This window comes from Cryptomeria japonica, chromosome 7 (assembly GCF_030272615.1).
Source record: "Cryptomeria japonica chromosome 7, Sugi_1.0, whole genome shotgun sequence".
Lineage (NCBI taxonomy): Eukaryota > Viridiplantae > Streptophyta > Pinopsida > Cupressales > Cupressaceae > Cryptomeria > Cryptomeria japonica.
This window is the reverse complement of record NC_081411.1, coordinates 15,667,145-15,688,665: the sequence shown is the minus strand read 5'-3', so window position 1 is coordinate 15,688,665 and position 21,521 is coordinate 15,667,145. Positions and strand designations below refer to the sequence as shown.

Below are 21,521 nucleotides of genomic sequence, written 5' to 3'. Positions count from 1 at the left end.
TTAAAATCAGAAAAAAATTGTCGGGGATATTACAAATAGCTCCAGCACATGCCACGATGAGACATACAACAAGAGATGGCAGCATTAAATAAGTAAGTTAGCCTTTGGAGTAAAAAACATGTCACTTTAATATGGCTAGAGTAAGAAGATGACCCCTAACATCCAATGCCCATATAATGAGAGTGATTCACATCATTTTAACATCATTCAATAAGAGATTCTGATCAGACCTAATTTTGGTAAATTTTCCAGATATATCCTGATCAGTATCATCAAGTCCAGACTTGAATAGGTTGTAGGAAGCTTGATTTTGGCAGAAAAATGTTTTCATTCCTACTGTTTTGATGCAAAAAAATTTTGCTTTTCAGGTTGGTATGAAGATAAAAGAAAAGAGAAAGATGAGAATCCAAGGAAGCATGGAGCAGCAGTCATTCAAACAAATTTTGATTGAATTTCCCAGTAAAATTCAATCAGCACATTGTGTAAAGGTGAATTCCATGATAGTTGCAGCTATTTTGATCAGCAACAGAGGCAGTTTTTAGATTGATTCTTGAGCAACTTCCAGCATAGACAGGGTAACATCAGAGGTTATTTAGTCTAATTTAAGGCAGAGATGAGACAAATTAGTAGGAGTGAGGTGATTTTCCATTAAAAATTAGACTTCTCAAAGCAATCCAAGTAAGTACCTATTAGAATAATTAATTCTTTTAGTCAGTTACCTTCTTTTGTGGTTCTATTAATGGTCATTTAGTTAGTCATTAGTCAACTATTGCTTCTTTTATAAGAACGCATAGTTCACTTCTTAGTTTTAAGCTTTTCAGCTTTATTTAGCTTTTTGGCTTTTTAGTTCTTAATTTAGAATGTTGTCTTTGCTAATTTTAACACTTTCAGATTAATATAAACTCAGAAAACCAGAATTTTGTTTCTAACTAAATTGATTAAGATGAGAGATTTATAGTTTTAAAGAAAGAGAAATAGATAAGAACAAGACACAGTTACCCTAGGAAAACCTCAGATCCTCAGATCTGATTATGGATTATATTCATATGATGATTACACACTTATCTGGGGTACAGATGTTGCTGTCACAAGAAGGATGGCAGATTTGAGGTTGCAGTCTTCAAGATTAGCTCACTGTCACATAGATGATGCTTGTTGCCACTTGGATGATGTTTTTTGCACCTTTAAACCAGTTCGCAGTCCTTCAAGTGAGTTTGTTGTGCCTTCAAGGGAATTCGTTGTGCATCTACTAAGGTTCGCTGACTTCTAATGATGATTTGTTGTCTTCTGAATATGATTCGCTAAACACAGAGATGCTTTGCTATAGGATACCGATGTATAGATGTGATCGCTACTTCAACCTTCACATTCAGCAGATGTATATATCGCATGGAGAGATATTAAGTGAATAATGAATGTGAAGTTGACATTCATTTATATGTGGAGCAAGGTTGTTTTAGTTAAGTCGGCCTTGCTTTTATAATTAACCTTTATTTATTAATTTCTCTTTTGTCGAATTGCCTTATAGATAGCGTTGGCCCTATTCATGTTTGCATGTTTGGCACGTTAACTTGCATGTGCCGTGGAGTAGCGTGGGGTTTTATGAGGTGTCGTGAGGTATAGGGCCCAGCCCTACACGTTGGAGAAGGGGCTGACCCCTTGGGCGGATTCCAATGTTGCCCAAGGCAATTGGAATCCGCCATCCCTAATTACAATCAACAGTCTTGTAATCTCTATATATACAGTTGTATATCATTGAATAGATTAATCTGATTATTTTGAGTAAGAGCTTTTTTTATGAAAACAATCCGAGTGTAAACCCTTCTACTTGGATATTATTTCTAGATGTTTTTAAGAGTTTTTTTATGAAAAAAAATCTGAGTGGACAATCTAGGGTTTTCGAATTTTTGCAAGTTATTATTTTTGAGGGTTTTCTTGGAGGGTTTGCAGTGTTCTCAGATCGCATTTTTTTTCCCACCTAGGGTTCGGTGAAAATTTTTCGTGGGCGCCACACATTCAAGTCGCGATTTTTCTAGCCGCAATTTTCGCATTTGTCTTTTCGTCGCAATTTTTCTGCTCCCTATTTTTTTTCACACCATGGATTTCGTGTGGGTTTTTTCAGCATCACGCGAAGGAAAATCGCGTGTATTATTTTCTTGTTCTGGTGCAATTTTTTTTTCGTGGGCTGTTTTCTGCTCGTGCAGACCTATCTGGTCGTGGCTAGGGCACACGACAGATTTCTGGCAAGGGTGCAACAACGGGGTTGTTTCTCTGTGTGTCGCAAACCATCCTCCACGTCTGCATCGCATTTATTCGTGTTGTGTGCATACTGCATTCTGACCTCTCCGCATGCGTTTTTTGTGCTTTCTTGGCGGAAATTCCATGGGTTTTTTTGCGATCCAGCCTTCTTCATTCACGGAATTGCAATTTTTAGGGCTATGTCCCTTCTCTAGTCGCTGTTATTTTTTCTCCTAATAAGGCTTAAGCATGTTTCTTCTCCATACTTAGCCAATTTTTTGAGTTAGAGAAGTCTTTTGATTCAACAAGTGGTGGGGTCCGGTTCACTTAAGTGGCTTCCTAATTTTCAATCATGGCTTGGGGCCAAGATAAATTAGATATTTTATGACTACTTTTCAGTGCTGAGGGTTATTCTTTTCCCTAATATTATCGCCAAGTTTAGGTTTGAAGGTGGAGCGCATATTTTAGGGTTGAGGGTTATATTGCTACGGTGGAAGAAAAGGAGGTATTCTGCAATCATTATGATTTTATATTATTTTTGGTCTACCGCCAAGAACTCCATGCTAAGGACGCAACCGCTGAGCATCAAGCCTTGGACGCCACCCCAAGCAAACAGTCCCAGCTGCTGCATGCATGCTACAGCAATGTAGGTGCGGTTACAGTAGCAAATTTCAGTTTTAGAATTACAGTTCGGCATTGTTGAGGGTTTCAGAGGTATTCACTCAGGCAACGTTGATGATGGACAATGAAGGGTTTGAGACCGCCATGGGACCTCCCCTAGATTATTTTGTCAGCTCTTGGTATTCCTCAATCATCCAATAAGAAATAAATAATATTGTTTTCAATACCTTACTTTTGTTTTAGACAGTTTAGGTATATCTAGTTTATATCCAATAAGAAATCTGTTCCAGAACTGTTTGATCTATCTTGAATGGAATGTTTCAATTTGATAGTATTTTCAACCCAATACCCTAGCTGGGTTATTTCAGTGGTATCAAAGCCACAAACCTTGCCAGCCTGTGGAGTTTAGTTTGCTTTTTCGTGCTTTTTCGTTGCATGTTCTTGTAACAGGGTTCTATGCACTCCAGAGGGTTAGAATTTCACAAATACAATACAAGTAGGTCTGGACAACATGAAGAAGCCGAAATTATCCCAGCTGAATCTGAGATGGGTGAAAGAAGAGATGCAAGTCCGCCTGGAGATTTGAATAATCAACTGCATAACTTTTTGACAATGTTCACCCCATCAGCAGCAGCAAATGATGCAACAGTTCCAGGACAGAATGATCACAACCATAGGGCAACTAAGAATTGATCATGCTCGCTCAAGAAGGTCAAGTAGTCATCACAGTAGAGGTGAGTTGGACAGGGAAATCAAGATAGAACCGCCTTCAATGTGGTACGGACAGCTAATACAAGGTCTGATCGACCTTTACGTCCTCAATTTTTACCACGTCAAAATGACAAAGAACCCCCTCCTGAAGCAGAGGAAGAAGAAACTCACGTCACAATTGATGTCATGGTGGCACGAGATGAATATATGCAGCTACCAGCTGATGTAAGGCAGCTAATGAACTTAAATCAGTTCATGAACCAGCGTACGGACAAGGCCAGGAATCGTTAGGAAAGACAAGACAGGAGGCCTAGAGGTCCAGTGAGGCAAGCTTTCCAGCCATTGGAATATAAAGATGCCTTGAATAAGATAAATATTCCAACTTTTAATGGAACTGGAGAACTATCAGCGAGATCATGGGTTCATAAGTTGGATACCTTCCTGGCACTCAAGCCCATGGAAGAGGAAAAGGCAATACAGTTTGCTACAATGCATTTGGAAGGGGTAGCATATGACTGGTGGCATCACAGTCACGTTTCCCAGGATCATGCCATGATTCAATCATATGAAGAATTTGTTAACAGGGTGATCACCCATCACCCGCTTTGACAGGAAAGATATAGAAGTTTATTACAGAGAATTGGCTCAATTGAAGCAAACCGAACAGTTGGAATCATAAATCAATGAATTCCAGAAGATTGCAGTTATGGTGCCCGATATGCCTCAGAAAAGGATCACAATGCTCTTTGTTGAAGGACTTAATGATAGATTAAAAGGCTTAGTGAAAGCTCACAGGCCGAAGTTTCAGCACCTTATCAGCCTCACAAAAAAGAATACATTCCATGGAAAGCTGAGAAAAAAGGCCCGAATCAGCAAAGGAATACAAGTTTCAACCAACCAAGAAGTACTCCTTCAAAGGTTGATCAGGAGTCTAGAAATGAGCTTAGGAGGAAGAAGTTGTGTTTTTCCTGTAAAGAGCCTTGGGAACCAGGACACCGCTGCCTTGGTAAAGGCAAACTTCATTTAATTGAAGTTCACTCAGAAGATGAGGATGTGTCCGAGGAAATGGTTGAGAAAGATAACACACAGGATGAGGATGTTTCAGAATCCACGGATTGAATTGGAAGATACTATTGTTGAAGAAAATCCCCAAGTAGCTACTCTCTCTGGAATTCCGAGAGGTAGACCTTTTCGACTGAAAGAAGTCATTAAGGGACAGCGAACAGTATGTTTGGTAGATAGCGGTGCAACTCACAATTTCATTGATGGGAGTCTTGTTAACAAACGTGTACTTCAAGTAGAGGAGTTCCCTAGATTTAATGTGATTGTGGCGGATGGTTTTCAGTTGCCCTAGGGTTGAGGGTTATATTGCTACGGTGGAAGAAAAGGAGGTATTATGCAATCATTATGATTTTATATTATTTTTGGTCTGCCGCCAGAGCTCCATGCTAAGGACGCAACCCCTAAGCATCAAGCCTTGCACGCCACCCCAAGCAAACAGTCCTAGTCGCTGCATGCATGCTAAAGCAATGTAGGTGCGGTTATAGTAGCAGATTTCAGTTTCAGAATTACAGTTCGCCATTGCTGAGGGTTTCAGAGGTATTCACTCAGGCAACGCTGATGATGAACAATGAAGGGTTTGAGAATGCCATGGGACCTCCCCTAGATTATTCTGTCAGCTCTTGGTATTCCTCAATCATCCACTAAGAAATAAATAATAATGTTTTCAATACCTTATTTCTATTTTAGACAGTTTAGGCATATCTGGTTTATATCCAATAAGAAATCTGTTCCAGAACTGTTTGATCTATCCTGAATGGAATGTTTCAATTTGATAGTATTTTCAACCCAATACCCTAGCTGGGTTATTTGAGGCTGCAATTTTGCACTGCTTTTTTTTTACGTTTTTTTTTTTAAATCATCTTTTTTTTTATGTTTTTTTTAACCAAGAATAAAAACATTTGTTTTTTTCACTGATATTTTTTTAAAAATCAATACTATTTTCTGCCCATAATTATTTTTCTAATTATTTTCAAGAAAATTTCATGTTTTAAACTAGCAGAAAATTTTAATTTCTAGGTTTTTCAACAAACTTCAAAATTCGTGCATTGGAATTCTTGCTTGATTTCCACTCCAGGATTTCAGATTCATTTTGCAGCTGCTTCTAATCTGATTTTTAATCAGATTCGTCTATCTTGTGCCTTCACTAGGTTGACTTCATTCAACCTCAGTTTTCATGATGGCATCTTTGACCAACATCATGTTGGAACATAGTCAGAAGTTCAACAGCGGCCACAACACTTGGAAACAGCGCATGTTCACGATATTTGATTATCATTGCCTTGATCAGCTTGATTTGGGCCAGACCTCTCGTCCTACAGGTCCCAAGGTTTTCACAATTTTTTCCTAAAAAATTGTTTGTTCAGTTTTCCGATTTTTTCCACAAAAAATCATGGGAGGGTTTTGCTTGATTTTATTCCTCAAGAATCAAGTTTTTTCCGCGTGATGTCTGGTATTTTGCCACACGACATTTTTAGGGTTTTCATGATTTTTTCCTCAAAAATTGTTCACAGGGTTTATAATTTTCCCTTAAAAATCTCATCTGCAATCCACAATGTCCGTGTAAGATTTTGGTTATCTGGGTTTTACCGTTTTTTCTACAAAAACGATGATTTGTAACCCTCAGATTTCTTGGTTTTTCGATTTTCTCCTCAAAATCGTGAATTCTCTTTTGGAGAGTTCTTGTTTTAGGGTTTGACTAATTTTTTCCACAAAAATTGTGCTTTGTTGTAGTCAAGTTTGGGTCGCTCTTGGAGTTGTCGAGGCGAACATCTACAACCATGGTATCTTGCAGTTTGTTTTGGAGTTGTCGGAGCAATCAGTGCTTAGTACTCTTTTACAAAAGAGTTTGCTGATTTTTCCTCAAAATCATGATCTCAGGCTTCAGTAATTCGCGTGTGATAGTTCTCTAATTCGTGTGTGAGGGTTACATTAGTCATCCAGAATCAGCTATTCTTGGTCATTAATGTTAGTTTTTAGTAATCAGATAAGCATTAAGGAACAAAAAATCAAGATGCGAGATAAACAATCACAAAATCAACACATGACACATGTTCAGATCTTATTTATTAAAATCAACACATGACACATGTTAAAATCTGATTATCCTGGGAAAACCTCCCTCTTGGAGGAAAAAACCAACAACAATGTTCAGATCTTATTTATTCAGCAGTTGATCAAATACAATTCACCCTCCTAGGGCAAAGGCAAGACTGACTTATCTGACTTGTAACTTTTGATCTGAATTTGCTAATATCCTTCAATCACCAGTAGGGCAGATTTGGCAGATAAAACACACTCAGAACTTGATACTATGAGCAGAGATGATGTTAGTTGAGACTCAGATGAAGATTGCAGGCCTCCAAGGTGTGATCGTTGGTCTCTAATGTGTGTTTGCTGATGTCCAAACAAGTTCGCTGATGTCCAAAACAAGTTCGTTGATGCCTAAGGCAAGTTCGCTAATATTGCAGAGATATTCACTAAAGAACAGATTATTGCTTGTGTGTTATAACAACGCATCACTATCTTGTATTTATACACTGTTACATTGCCTTATAGGCTAGGTCAGCTAATTACACTTGCCGCCAAAAATACAAATAATATTTATTACACGTTATATGTTGTTTGCTCAACCGCCCAATTTGGGTCTTGCCCTAGAACACGTTACACATTGCTTATACGCCGAAATAGGGCCAGCCTTATATGAGTTTAATCAAACTTTAATTGCTTTTAGCAACATTAAAGTTTGATAATCTGGGCTAGCATAATCCGAGCTAGCTACCAATTTCAACAATTAAAACTTTATAAATCCTGGGAGGGTCTTTGTAGCAGCAGAGTGTTCTTTGCATTGCATTTATGATCAAAAGAGTGTCTTCTGTCGGGTACTTAGTTGATACAATGACCATTAAGGGAGGGTATTAGAATAATTAATTCTTTTAGTCAGTTACCTTCTTTTGTGGTTCTATCAATGGTCATTTAGTTGGTCATTAGTCAACTATTGCTTCTTTTATAAGAACGCATAGTTTGCTTTTTAGTTTTAAGTTTTTCAACTTTATTTAGCTTTTTAGCCTTTTAGTTTTCACTTAAATGACTAGTTCTTAATTTAGAATGTCGTCTTGTATTCTCTATATATACAGTTGTATATCATTGAATAGATTAATCTAATTATTTTGAGCAATCAAGTTTTCAATACCAATAGAGGGAAGGCTCAAATCAGATGCAAGACAAGTAATGAATGGAGGAGGATGGTATTAATGTTAAAAGATTGAAAGAAGATAACCTTTTGAAGGAGAAACAAGCTAATTAAATACAAATTTGAGTGGATTTTTCATCAGCATCATGAGAAGTAGTTCCAGATTTTGAGACATCATGAGAAAGGTAATACATGAAGAATGATCATTGGATTAAGCTAAATGACGAGGAAAGGAACAACAACAATCTAAAAGAGTCAAGTTTCAAGTCATACAAGGAAGAAAATCAAAGACAATACAAATGAAAGCAGAATTTGAATGGAAGAATAAGAGCAAGTTGGGGATAGCAATTTAAGATGACTTTCATTGCCTCCTCAAAATCCCGATGGCACTTCCTTTGCCATTCAAAAGGTGCAAGGAGTCCGCTTGAAGGGCATAAACTAGTAAAAAGATCGAATTAATGGATAAGTTGGTGATAACAAGCTAGAGATGCCAGGTTTAAGTGATTTCAATTGCTCCCAAATTGGAGCGATCTTCCCTTAAATAAATTTCCATTGCACATGGTTTGGAGCGAACTTCTCTTAAAGTCATTTCCATTGCTCATGACTTAGAGCAAACTCTTAGAAGCTCTTTCCATTGCTCTCAAATTTGAGCGATCTCTTGAAAAGCATTTCCATTGCTCTCAAATTTGAGTGATTTGAGAGATTTTCTTTGCTCTCAAATTTGAGCGATTTCCATTCGGAGAGCATTTCCATTGCCCTCAAATTTGAGCGATCTTCCTAAAGTGCATTTCCTTTGCCTCTAAATTTGAATGATCTTCATGAGAAGTCACTTCCTTTGCTCCTATTTTTGAGTGAATTTCACATATAAGAGACTTCCTTTGCTCTTAATTTAGAGTGACTTCCTTTGCCATCAATTTGGAGCAATTTCCTATTAAGATTCTTTCCTTTGCATCTGATTTGGAGCGAATTATGTTTGATGCATTTCCATTGCTTAAGAATTGGAGCAAATTTCTTTGAGTTTCTTCCTTTGCTCCTAACTTAGAGCGAACTACCTTGATTAGACTTCCATTGCTCCTAAATTGGAGCGAACTCCCCTATAGATGCACCTATCAGACCTGCAAAACATAAAAATCAGAAATCATATCAAATTAAGGGGGTGTGTTTGATATCATGTGTGTTTGATACCATATTTGTTTTGTTTTGTTTTGTAGATGTGAGAGGATGATGATGCAAATTGCAAAGCAACACCTGGAAAGAATAAGAGGAGGAGGACTGCAAGCCCCACACCATCATACAACTTCAAAGGAAAAACTTCATCGGCGAGAGGGTATCAAGGATGGTGACTACACAAGAAGGATTTTGAGGTATTCAAGAACTCTCATTGTATCGTAGAGAAGAGATCATCCAACTCTCTCAAAGCAAGATAAGCAAGCAAAGATGCAAGATTGACTTAATCATGATGATGCTTCCCATCATCACCACATTGAGCAAGCAAATAATGTTGAGTATCAAGAGATATTGTTCAAACACTTTGTGTTGATCTACAAGTCCAAGTGCAAATGGAGGTGCCATCCTAGTCATCATTCCACCAATTTGAGGATCCCACATCAGCATGTCTAGATGCAATGCACCTAACTCATCTTATGAAGGCACAAACTCCAATGAAACTACCCTCAATATCTATTGGTCAACTATTCTAAAGAGTACATGTGTCCAAATATTGTAATTATTTCATTGGTTGCGAAGAGTTTGTTGTAACAAACCCTAACTAGGGTTTTCATCTTGTAAGCTTGGCCATCGATCGCAAATCGATCTGAGCCTTTGATTTGTAATGAGCTCTCTATATAAGGCTCAAACTTCTCATTTGTAAAGGCTAATAGTTAATAGTCAATAGCATAATAGTGAATAGTAGATAGCAATTAGAGTACAAGTTAGATTAGGAGAAGGCAAAGATTGTTGCCAAAATCTTGTTGTAAAGAGCATATGACTTCATTGAAATTATGGTGAATTAATGTGTTATTTCAAAAAGTCACATGGTCTCTACTTCTCAATTCATTTGCTTTCATGTTGATTAGTTGAATGGTAGAGCGTTGGGCATGATTCATGGTGAAACTCCTAATCCATACAACTAGCCGTTTATTGATTGCAAATTCGCCTTGTGTGGTCAGCTAGAGTACTTCAATGAGCCTAAGTTTAGTTGTTATTCAATCATTGATATGCATTCAATTAATGGTGTCTATGCTTGATAATGATTTGAAAATCATCTAGTTTCCTTAGAAGATTGCACTAAGCTTTGTGAAGTTGTTGCTTTGCATGTCAAAGCAAAGCTTAGTCAAGTTTCACTGGAGATTGTTCATCGTTCCTACATTCTTAGTCTTCCTAAACCCTATGTGTTTTGCTCTTTTTTGTTCTCCAAGCAAGTAATTAGAATCTAAGTTCCAACAATTCAAGTATTCAATGTAAGTCCCCTTGTGATTCCAGTATAATCACATCAAACCATTGAGCTTATCCATACATTGTGACCCGACATTTGGAACCTTTGAGTTATCTCAAGTGATCCTTAGGCGAATCTTCATCATTTGAGAGACTTTGATCAGAAAAGGATAAGATACTTTTGGGTATTTTATTTTGTGTTCGCATTTGCCCAAAAAACACATCAACAAAACCCACCTATGATCATCTTCAAAAAGTTTATATAGGGGCTAATATATCATGGAGAGCTAAAATTCTTATTGCTCAACTTAGAACCAACTCAAACCAACTTTGATGTGAGACAGGATGGTGGAAAAGGCCAAAAGAGAATTGGGAAGAAAGAGTTTGCAGGTTTTGCAACTCCGAGAGTGTGGAAACTGAAAAAACATTTTATCTTAGAATGTGATGCACTTAAAGACGGCAGGGATAAGTTTATCAATATCTTAACTGCTAACACGTGGTATAATTTATTCAGCAAGGAGAATATTGAGAAGCTGGGAGCACTCATCATCAACTTGCACAGGCAAAGATCTTATCTGCAGAAATCAATTCTGATTGGACAGGCTGTCCCATAGGCTATTCTTGGCCTCGTGGACGTTAAAATTCATTTCTTTCTTTCTTTTTTTTTAACTTTTATTTAGTTTAATCCTCCAATCTCTATTGAAGGAGACGAACCTCTTTGTAATTGGTATCCCAATAGCTAATAGAATATGAATTTTGTGTTCTATTGGGTTTTACAACAGAACCTATGAGGAATAGTAAATTAGAATGTGAAACTACCTACAAATGCAAACAAGTTAATGGATTAGCAAAGTAGAGATTGTAAACCCAACACCATTATTGGTTGTCCCCTACTTGGAAGCTGTCATATTTCAAACAATTATTATACATTACTGAATGCATTACCAAGTTATTATGCCTTTTTACAGTTAATTCTACATTTCATAATTCATAGCCTTCTATATTATGATCTAACCCTGTTACTACCTAACCCTAAGGGAGGAAGGGGTGATCATGTTGCCAGAGTACTGAGAAACCAAACTACAATAGGCTCCCTCAAGGTTTACTAATGCAAACCCTTACCCATTCTCAGGATTATACCCTCAAGGTTTACGGAATCTGATCCTTACCCCATCTCGGGAGTACCTAATTGGTTGGAATTAGAACGCCTCTGAGCCAAATAGGAATGGGCTATTAATATTATACTCTTTCATGTACTATGAATGTATATGAAATTAAATTTGGTTGTCATACATATTACAGTCTTTATTAATATTACTACTAAATTACGCATAGGAACATTATCAAGCTTCATATATTAAGCACATCCCCATGCATACCACCAAGAACAAAGATGTTATGTAAATAATAGTTCTGATCTGATCTGATCCATGGTGATGCCACTGGATGCTTTGATTTGTTTCCTTTATATCTCCCAATGTGAGGGAGAGGTTACACCTCTTCATCATGTATGCCCTTGTTGGCAGTGGGCCAGCGTCCCTCGCGGGGATTCGCGACATGGTTAACAACCTCCTGTGGATTCTATAAGTCTAGTGGTTGTATCAGGCATTGACAAGTCGATCTTTTAGTGCAACGACAACCCTAGCTTGTAACAAGTGGTATCAGAGCTTGGTCACAGGTTCGAATCACGCAGGCCGCGGCGAGTGACGTTGGGAGGGGGATTGTTGACAGTGGGCCTATGATGTCCCTACTTTGAAATATTATTTAATAATAAATAATAATAAAATTAAAATACAAAAGAATAAACATAAAAATTAAAATTAAAATTAAAATATAAAAGAATATAATTAAAATTTGATTAAAGTTAATGAAAGGTCAAAAGGCTTGAAATGATAAGTTGTGACTCCCTCAAACGTGAGATATAAAAGGTAGAAGAGAAACTCATTTGAGGGGGGGACAATTTGAAAATCAGAAGTGCAGATCTGATTTGAGTAAGAAGTGCAGATCTGATTATGAGAGCTTGTGTCCTTTTCAAAAGGCAAAAATAATAAAGAGTTGCACTCTTTCAAAGGGTGCTAATGGTGAAAGGGTGTGTCACTTGCCAAAGGGCATACATGATGAAGAGGTGTGACCTCTCCCTCACATTGAGAGATATAAAAGAAAGGATTCAAAAGGATCCAGTGACATCACCATCAATCAGATCAGATCAGAACTGCTATTAAGTTACAGGCAGTAACATCCTTGCTCTTGGTGGTATGCATGGGGATGTGTGGGATGTGTTTAATAAGTATGCTTAATATATGATGCCTGATAATGTTCTTATGCAGAATTTGATAGTAATACTAATATGGACTGCAATATGTATGACAGTCATACTTAATTTCATATATATTTATTATAAATGAGAAGTTAGTATACTTATAGTTCCATTTATGTTATTACTGTCAGTATTTAAGAAGATGGGGATGCGATGTTCCAAAGAGGGGCAGTCTAAATCCAAGCAATAGGTTAAGTCCCAAGATAGGGTGGGGATCAACGACCCATAAGCCTTGAGGGTATAGACCCAAGATAGGTAAGGGCTTGGATCTGTAAACTTTGAGGGAACCTATTGTATTTAGTCTCTAAGCGCTTTGGTAATATACATGGACCCTTCTCCCTTAAAACTGAAGTAGTAGCAGGGTCTGATATCTATATTAAGAACCATGAATAATGAAATTAATCATTTAATGAGGAAAATAAATAAGAACTTGTTAATAACTAATTGAAGAATATCAATCAATTTTAGTATATTGAAATAGATTAATTATGTTAATCAAGTAGGGGACATTACAGGGCCAGCGTCCCTCGTGGGGATTCGCGACATGGTTTAACAGCCTTCTGTGGATTCTATAAGTCTAGTGGTTGTATCGGGCATTGACAGGTCAATCTTTTGGTGCAACGGCAACCCTAGCTTGTAACAGCCCTTTGGCAAGAGACACACCCTTTCCACCATTAGCACCCTTTGAAAGAGTGCAACTCTTCATTATACCTGCCCTTTAAAAGTGACACAAACTTTCCTGATCTGATCTGCACTTCTTATTTAAATCAGATCTACACTTTTGATTCCCAAATTATCCCCCCTCAAACAAGGTTCTCTTCTCCCTTTTATATCTCATGTTTGAGGGAGTCACAACTTTTCATTTGATGTCTTTTGACCATTCATTAACTTAACTAAATTTTAATTATATTTAATTATATTATTTTATATTTTAATTTTATTATTATTATTTATTATTAAATTCTATTTCAAAGTGGGAACATTACACTTTCGCAAATTCTAAACCCAACACCATTAGTGGTGAGGAATTCATATGTCAAGAAGCCCATTTTGATGATAGGAAGGGATCTAGTGTAGTTGAAGCTTAGCATGGATAACAACTACAAGAATTATAAAGATTGATCTTCAACTTGAGAATGGACATTGGAAACAATTGTAGAAGATCAAATAAAGACAAAGGGGAAGTTGATTGTTATTATTGCAAGAAAACAGGTCCCACAAATTAAACTACAGAATTTGAGTGAATGATGTTCTCAAGGAAAAGCTCAAAAGGCAAACCAAATGTCGTTAACTTAGCCATTGTTAAAGGTCCAATAAATGCTAATAGTGGTGAAGAATTCATATATTGTGTAGTTGAAGCCTAGCATGGATCGCTACCTAGATAATTCAAGAGTTTGTGATCTTGGGAAGTATATCTTGATGAGGGTTATGAGACACTTTGATGAAACAATATGAATATAGCTCAATTTGGACGGTTATTCAATAATTTAGAAAACTCCTAATTCGAGAGTTTGGGGAGGTGGAATACAAGAACTCAAGAATTCAACTCAAAATTTGCACCTTCAAGCAAGTTACAAGGTAGCTTGATGGAGTTGTACCTAATCCAAGAACTGTTTTCAAAGAGAATCTTTTGAGGAATGTCGTTCTATTTGGTTTTGATTTGCTTTCAATATTGTAAGCCTTACGAGGGGTTGTTTAAAAATAAGGTCCACCTTTTGTAATAAAGTCACCATTGTGACTCAATGATGTGTAATAAAGTTAGCTATCCATGTTATTTTATTGGGCATGTTAATGGAAAATCCATCCTGAAGAATTTTGTAATATTTTACTTAAAGTCATTCTTTGCAATCATGGTTTAGTATGTTTAGCATTCTCTACACGCTAAAATTTTCAATTTACTTGAGTGATTTTCTCTCTCCAAATGCACTCCAAGAAGGTTGGAGCATTTTCTAGTCTATTTTGATGCTGAGTTTTGCCTTTAAGTGAAAACAACCACTTTTTAATCACAGATAATTTCATGATCTAATTTGTTGTTGGCATATACAACTTAAGTGGCTTTTGACTTAACGTTCACTAAAACATGATATTTCCCCTCCTTGGTGTGCTTGTGTAGACCTAGGGGACTTTTTTGAGTTTTTTATCTTCTAGTATGGTATTTTCTCTCTATGGGACTAAACAACTTGTGCATTGTTTCCCTACTTGAAATCCTCTTGAACTACCTCTTCTTTGTGAAGATTTGTCTTAGAAACCTTGAGGACCTTTCCAATACCTAAGAACACCTTTGTTATTCTTTCATGTTCACCCTGATTAATATGGTGGATAATTTCTTCTTTTGGCCCTAATAAAGGTGTTGGCTAAAACAACATTGAAAACTATTGGGAACATGAACGTTGTGACATTTTCACACATCCTCCCATTGCAAATGGGGACCCCCACTTTTTTCTATTTAGGGTGATTGTTTTGCTTAGCTTGGCAATAGTCGTAGTATTTAGCCTTTGTGTATGAGATGGTTTGGTTTGGTCAGTCCAAGATGCAGTGAGTGTAGAATTCGAAATGATGGTGTGATTGTGAAGTTGTCAGTGGTGAGGTTGAAAGTTGCTCAATGTTGCAAAACTTGTCAATGTCGTCAAAGTCTACATCAAACAATCATCAAGATCAAGTTGCAGAGTGTTGGAGTGGAAAATTTAATTGCGATTCCATCAAGAATTGCAAGTATTTCATGTAGGTCTTTGTTCTACAATGTTGAGAATGATCCTTCAAAAAATTTAAGAGTGGCAAGTGAAATGGTCAAAACGCTAAGTGTCGGTATGGTGTCAAAGTTGTCAAGAGCTTTTGAATGTTGTGTTTGTGTCTAAGTGATTGAGCACTAAGATTTTAGCACTAAGGGATCATCGCAAAACCTTCTTAAAATCTAACCCTGGTGTATAAATTGCAAAATTGACCCAAAGTTCAATCTTGCACAAGACAGGGAAAATGCAAAAATCTTGTAAACTCCAATCAGCACTAGTGCTGATCCTCATTGAAACTCCGACCCATGGAATGCAAATCTTGTTGAAAGTCCGATATGCAGTGGATCAATGCACAACTTGCTAAAAGTCAGATCAACTTTGAGCACAAATTGTTAAAACTCCGATCTGCTTTGTTTGTAAATCTTGTTGAAAGTCCAATCTTGCACAAGATAGGGAAAATGCAGAAATCTTGTAAACTCCAATCAGCACTAGTGCTGATCCTCATCGAAACTCCGACCCATGGAATCAAATCTTGTTGAAAGTCCGACATGCAGTGGATCAATGCACAACTTGCTAAAATTCAGATCAACTTTGTGCACAACTTGTTAAAACTCCGATCTGCTTTGTTTGTAAATCTTAAAGAAAACTCCAACCATAGAATGCACATCTTCAAGAAAGTAGCCTATGCATCAATGCAAAAACTTATGGAAGTCCAACCTTGCATTTGTGCGAAACCTATTGAAACTCCAACCTAGCCTATGCATCAATGCAAACCTTGATGAAAGTCTGGTCAACACATCGGGAAGAATCACAACACTCTCATAAACTCCAACCTTCATCCAATGTAGAAGTTGGAAAAACTCCGATCAGCATTTGATCAGCAATGAATTGTGCAAAACCTTGTAGAAGTCCGACATAGGGTGTGTGATCATTGCATATCTTTTTCAAACTCGGCCCTAGCAAAGGTAAAGTTATTGTTAAGCATTGTTTGGAGGGCAAAAATGTAAAATTGCTTTGAACGCCGACCAGTTTAGAGGCATTGTAAAACTCTTGCAAGCTCTGCCCCTTCACATTGCAAATCTTATTGAGAGTCCGACCTAGGTTTAGCACAATGTGAAACTCTCATAAACTCCAACCTGCCTTTGAATATTGTGCACAATCATACTAGACTCTGACCTAACACAAGGGAAGATGTTGCAACAATTATTGAGACTCTGCCCTCTTGTGAATGATAAAAATGCAAATGTTGAACAACTCCAAATTGAAATGTTGGAATCTAAATTTTGTTCAAACTCCAATCAAGGAAAAATGCATAACTTTTTCAAAGTCCAACCTTGGGCCAATGCAACATTGTTTTAAACTCCGGCCTCGGTATAGTGCATTGCAAGATTCATAAAACACCAACCATGCAATGCAAAATCATCACGAAGTCCGACTTTGCACAAATTGCAAGACATTCAAAAACTCCGACTTGATTCCTAAAGCCTGCCGACCTTACGATAACATACAGCGATTTAAATTTAAATAAGAGAAGTTCCAAAGTCGGCCTGATTGAGAGAAATGTGAGTTTATGAGTGTGGAATGGTATAAAACAAAGATCAAACATTCATTTGAAACATCAGATTGTAAGTTCAATCCATTGCTAATTAGTGATCAGAGCTCAGCAAATTCTGCCAAGCAATTTTCTTGTCAAACTCCATCTCACCAGACTTAGTGCAAATTTAGGGCAGAGGTGATCAAAACCAGAAGTTAATCAAAGGAAATCGGACTTTGGAGAGCATTAAAACTCAGACCAGCAGTGAAATCAGTGAATAAGGAGCAGAAAAGGGTGAATTACAGAACAAGAGTTGAAAATGAAAAAAGGAGTATTGGAGGTATTGAGGACCAAGAGCAGACAGATGCGAGTTTCTGGAAGGAGATCAGAGCCCTAAACAGAATTTGAAAGAAAAATATCAGATTACAGCAGGAGTTAATATTGAAAGCAGAAAAAAAACAATTTTGAAGGAAACACAAGTAATTTGCATCCAGATTTAAGCAGATTTCCTTACTGAACTGATCAATTTCCAGAGCTGGAACATCAACATTTCCAGTCTTACAATGTCATTTCCAGATTATTATGAAAACTTAGGGTTCTTCATCATGAATTAAGCATGTGTAGATTTGAGTTTTATTTCATTCTTCTTGACTCACAGTGTCTGTTCATTCCAGGTTTGATACAAAGAAGTGTGGAATGATAGTGAGCGACATGAAGGCCCATATTGAAGATAGCATCAAGGAAAGACATTGCAGAGTGAAGAAATCCAAAGGATGGAGAGACATTCCAAGAGGTCCAAGACATGAAGTTGGAATGCTAGGTCTAGACATTTAAGATAAGAAACACTGAGGAGGAGATTCATCAACAGCATCACTTACACCTCTCATCATCAACACAAAGAGGAGATACGTTCAAGAACATCAAGCTCAAGGCATAGCAATGAAGATAAGGAAATTTGACATGTCTTGAATTTCCTCTAGAAAGCCAAGAATAAGGGCCAATACAAGGAAGGTAATCCCGGTTGTGCAACATGACGATGCCCTTATATCAATGCATGATTGAGGATCAAGTTACATTATAGAGTCAGAATGGTCAAATGCAACATAAACATCATCAAGGCGGAATACACAAGAAAGCATCATGCAAGGACTCTGTAGCAGAATCAAAATCAAGGGCAACAACATGTTCTACATTTCAAGAGGATGTTAATGTGAGGAGGCAATCTAAAATGACAAATTCAGAATGGAGAATAATGCAAGAACAAGTTCAGGACATCACAAGGGCGAAAATTTCCAAACATGAAGATGGAGAGTGGATGTGACCAAGGAAGCAAATAGTTTCAAAAGAGTTAATCAAAGTTAGAAACTTGATCACTAAGATGATACAACTTGGGAATATGCCTCATCTTCATCATTCCGAGCATGGGTACTGTTGAATATCAAGAGATATTGCCCCATCACAAACAACTTTTGATAATCTAGATCACTAACCATTCAACTTGTGCCACATCAGGACATCCAAGTTCGTTGAACCTAATCCATTCGACAGTGCAGCAAGTGACACGTGGCGCTTCTTCAAATATTATTTTATGTACCTACCGTCAATTCTTATTGGTGCACGTTTAGAGAAGGACATGTGTCAAAGTGATGTAATTATTTCATTGGCCAATAGGAGTTTGTTGTAACAAACCCTAATTAGGGTTTCTTTGTATAATCTTGGCCATTGATTTGGGAAAGTAATCCTGGACTTTTATTGTAAGTGGGATGCCTACATAAGGCATTACCTTCTCATTTGAAAAGGTTAATAGTCAGATAGCAATTAGATAGCAAGTTAGATGCCTATATAGGAGGAGGAAAGAAGGAATTTTTGCCAAGACATGTTGATTTTAATACATGATCTTCATTGAAGCATGGTAGATTTCTATGTGTAATTTGTACATGTTGCATGGTTTCTTGTTACTTTTCAAGTTTAGATAAAGTTTATTGATTGTAATGGAGAAATGTGATGATATCTTGATGGAATTCCCATTCATACCATTTGTAATTTGCTGATTGTAAGTTGCAGTTTATGGTTAGTATGAACCTCACTAAGCACAAGTTCGATTGTGAATGTTCACTTGAATTGTGTCAGTCTTGGGTATCTGAATGAACGTTCATGATATGAAAACCCTTCGTTATTCCTTAGAAGATTGTGCCATATTTGTTTAGTTGTTTCTCCATGGCACAACAAATCTTGATTATGGAATCTGTCTATCAAAGCATCATCCTTTATTGTCATTGTTATTAGGATTAGAATAGATTTCTTAACCTTTCTCCTTTTGCCTTTTATTTTCCAAAGTTAAGTTAGCAAGATCTGAAGTTCCAATAGAGTTCAAAGCAATACAAAAGTCCCCTTGTGATTCTGGCAAGATCACATCAATTTCACTGAGTCTATCCCAAGCAATTAAGTCACATAGTTAGTCATCTCATTTGATCATGTTCCATACCATATGAGGTTTCTTTGTTCAAGAGAGGATAGAATAACTTGGTATTTTATTATGTGTTCCACAACTTCCAGGTGCATGAAAAACACATCAACAATAATCAAACTTGACTTACCAATGAGTAACAATAAGATCTTGGCTTACAACTTTACACAATACATTATATTTTGTATAGGTATAACAAAAGGCCAAAGCACTTGGGATCCAATAAATAAACTATTTTGGAATTTCAAAACCCACATTATCATCTTCGCTTCTTACATTTTTTAGCCAAATGATTGGCCAAAAAGGGCTTTTGTTGGATAGTTGTTTAGAATTATGAATCTTATCACTGGAACTCTCAGTCAATCAATAAATCTGTAAAATGATTCAAATATGTTTTCTTTTTAATATGCATCTTCAGTTGATAGACCCTTACTCGAGATATTAAAAATGGAGAAATGGGAAGAATTTTTTGACAAAAAATAAGACTACTTTCATTAAGCAAGACTGCAAAGAGCCTTTGAAACCTCAATGAAAATCTTGCCAAGGAAATTATAGTCTCGAGGAGGCAAGGATGAAGATTTGTAACAGCTAGGAAAACATAATCTTTGCAGTAATGTGTTCACAAGAGGAACTTAGACACAGCAATGTGCAGGGTCTTTCTTTTCATTGATCACGTCTATGTCAACAGATAAATAGAAGTTAAAAAACATCACTCTTGAAGCTAATAAAGCATTCCAAACAATTAACTTTGAAATAAGGCATCAATAGCATACCTCGCAAATCAGGTGAAGCCCCAGCACAAAGCTGGTAAAATATATGATACGACCGTTCGCCTTGAGACTGTTGCACAACTCTTGACTACGAACAATCCATAATAAAATCATATTATTGACCATTCTAAAATGGTTATAAAAATAAACATTCAATTATTATGTGAAATAACCACTAACCTTTTCAAGCAAGTCTTTCCATGACAAGATGGGACAATGAAGGCAATGCAAAACCAAATTGCACCAATGACATCAGTATCAGTCTATACTCACAATATGTAGCTAAATAGTGAACATAGTCAACTGATTATAAGCTAGAGATTTCTGTGAGATAAAACATAGAATAGGATAAACATAATGATGACCCCTCAAGACTCTCTAATATATAAGATCACTGAATACAAATAAGCTGAATGTACACTCACAGGTTTGAATCTTTGCACCGCAAATTTTTCCAGAATTACCAAAATGGATGTCAATTAGCTTGCCCTGCATGTATTTAAAAAATATCAGCCTGTTTGTTGTACTTTTTGTTGAAGTCTCTGACATTCAGCATCATGAGTTTAGCTGTAAAATAACTTACAAATCGACTCGAATTATCATTTCTTGATGTTTTTGCATTGCCAAATGCTTCAAGTATTGGATTTGTCTGTAAAATTTCATCCTCTATTCCATTACCACCTCCAAGAGCTGCCAGATACTGCATTGCTATTTTTGCTGTTTCTGTTTTCCCTGCACCACTTTCACCACTACATTGTATATTGTGTATCAGTAAGGAAAAATGTTTAGAATACAAAAGAAAGAAAGCGTTATCAGGTCTTGATTGAAAGGAAAGAACTGGAAAAACAGAAATTAAGCTTCCAGATCTGATATATATTCAACATATTGTAATACCATCTTGTAATTGAAGGAAAAAAATTTAAAATTTTGTTAGTGACAAAAAGGTATTGAAAAATACTTGACTGGAAGCAAAAGAGGTTTCTTAATTCTCTGCTCTCTTCCTGAATCCCACAAATGCTTGATTCTGACAAACAATGATTTGAGAGAGCTCTACGCTTATCTCAATGCAGACTTAAAAAAGGACATTTTTTTATAGAATTTGTCAAAACATTCAGGCCCTAATGATTTTTAATTATCATATACTTTTCAACAATATTTGACACACAAGATGGCTGTTTCCACACCCACTGGAATAATCTTCAAAGATGTTGAGATGGCATTCAATGCTGGTTTTTCACATGCTTGTCTGGTCTTTGCAATTCGTCCAAGATGATGAATTAGTAAAAAACAAGCAGCCTACAAACATTTAATCTGGCAAATAATGATTTGAGAAAGTTCTATGTTTATCTCAAATGCAGAATCAGAATTTTTTTTTAATAGAATTAGTTAAAAACAAGTAGGCTCTGGTGTTTTCTAACTATCATATTGTGAGATGCTACCCTGATTTGA

General features: G+C 36.6%; 1 protein-coding gene across 5 annotated transcripts in view; it reads right to left on the bottom strand.

Moving 5' to 3' along the window:
- Positions 1 to 21,521, bottom strand: part of LOC131037135 (myosin-3) — a 134,550-nt gene that overhangs the window by 70,851 nt on the left and 42,178 nt on the right. For all 5 annotated transcript variants that reach the window (XM_057969177.2, XM_057969179.2, XM_057969180.2 and 2 more), the window contains 4 exons: positions 20,656 to 20,821; positions 20,498 to 20,561; positions 20,253 to 20,266; positions 20,076 to 20,160 (listed from right to left, as the gene is read on the bottom strand). In XM_057969177.2, coding sequence (XP_057825160.1) covers positions 20,076 to 20,160; positions 20,253 to 20,266; positions 20,498 to 20,561; positions 20,656 to 20,821 — 329 coding nt within the window. The remainder of the gene's footprint in view (positions 1 to 20,075; positions 20,161 to 20,252; positions 20,267 to 20,497; positions 20,562 to 20,655; positions 20,822 to 21,521) is intronic.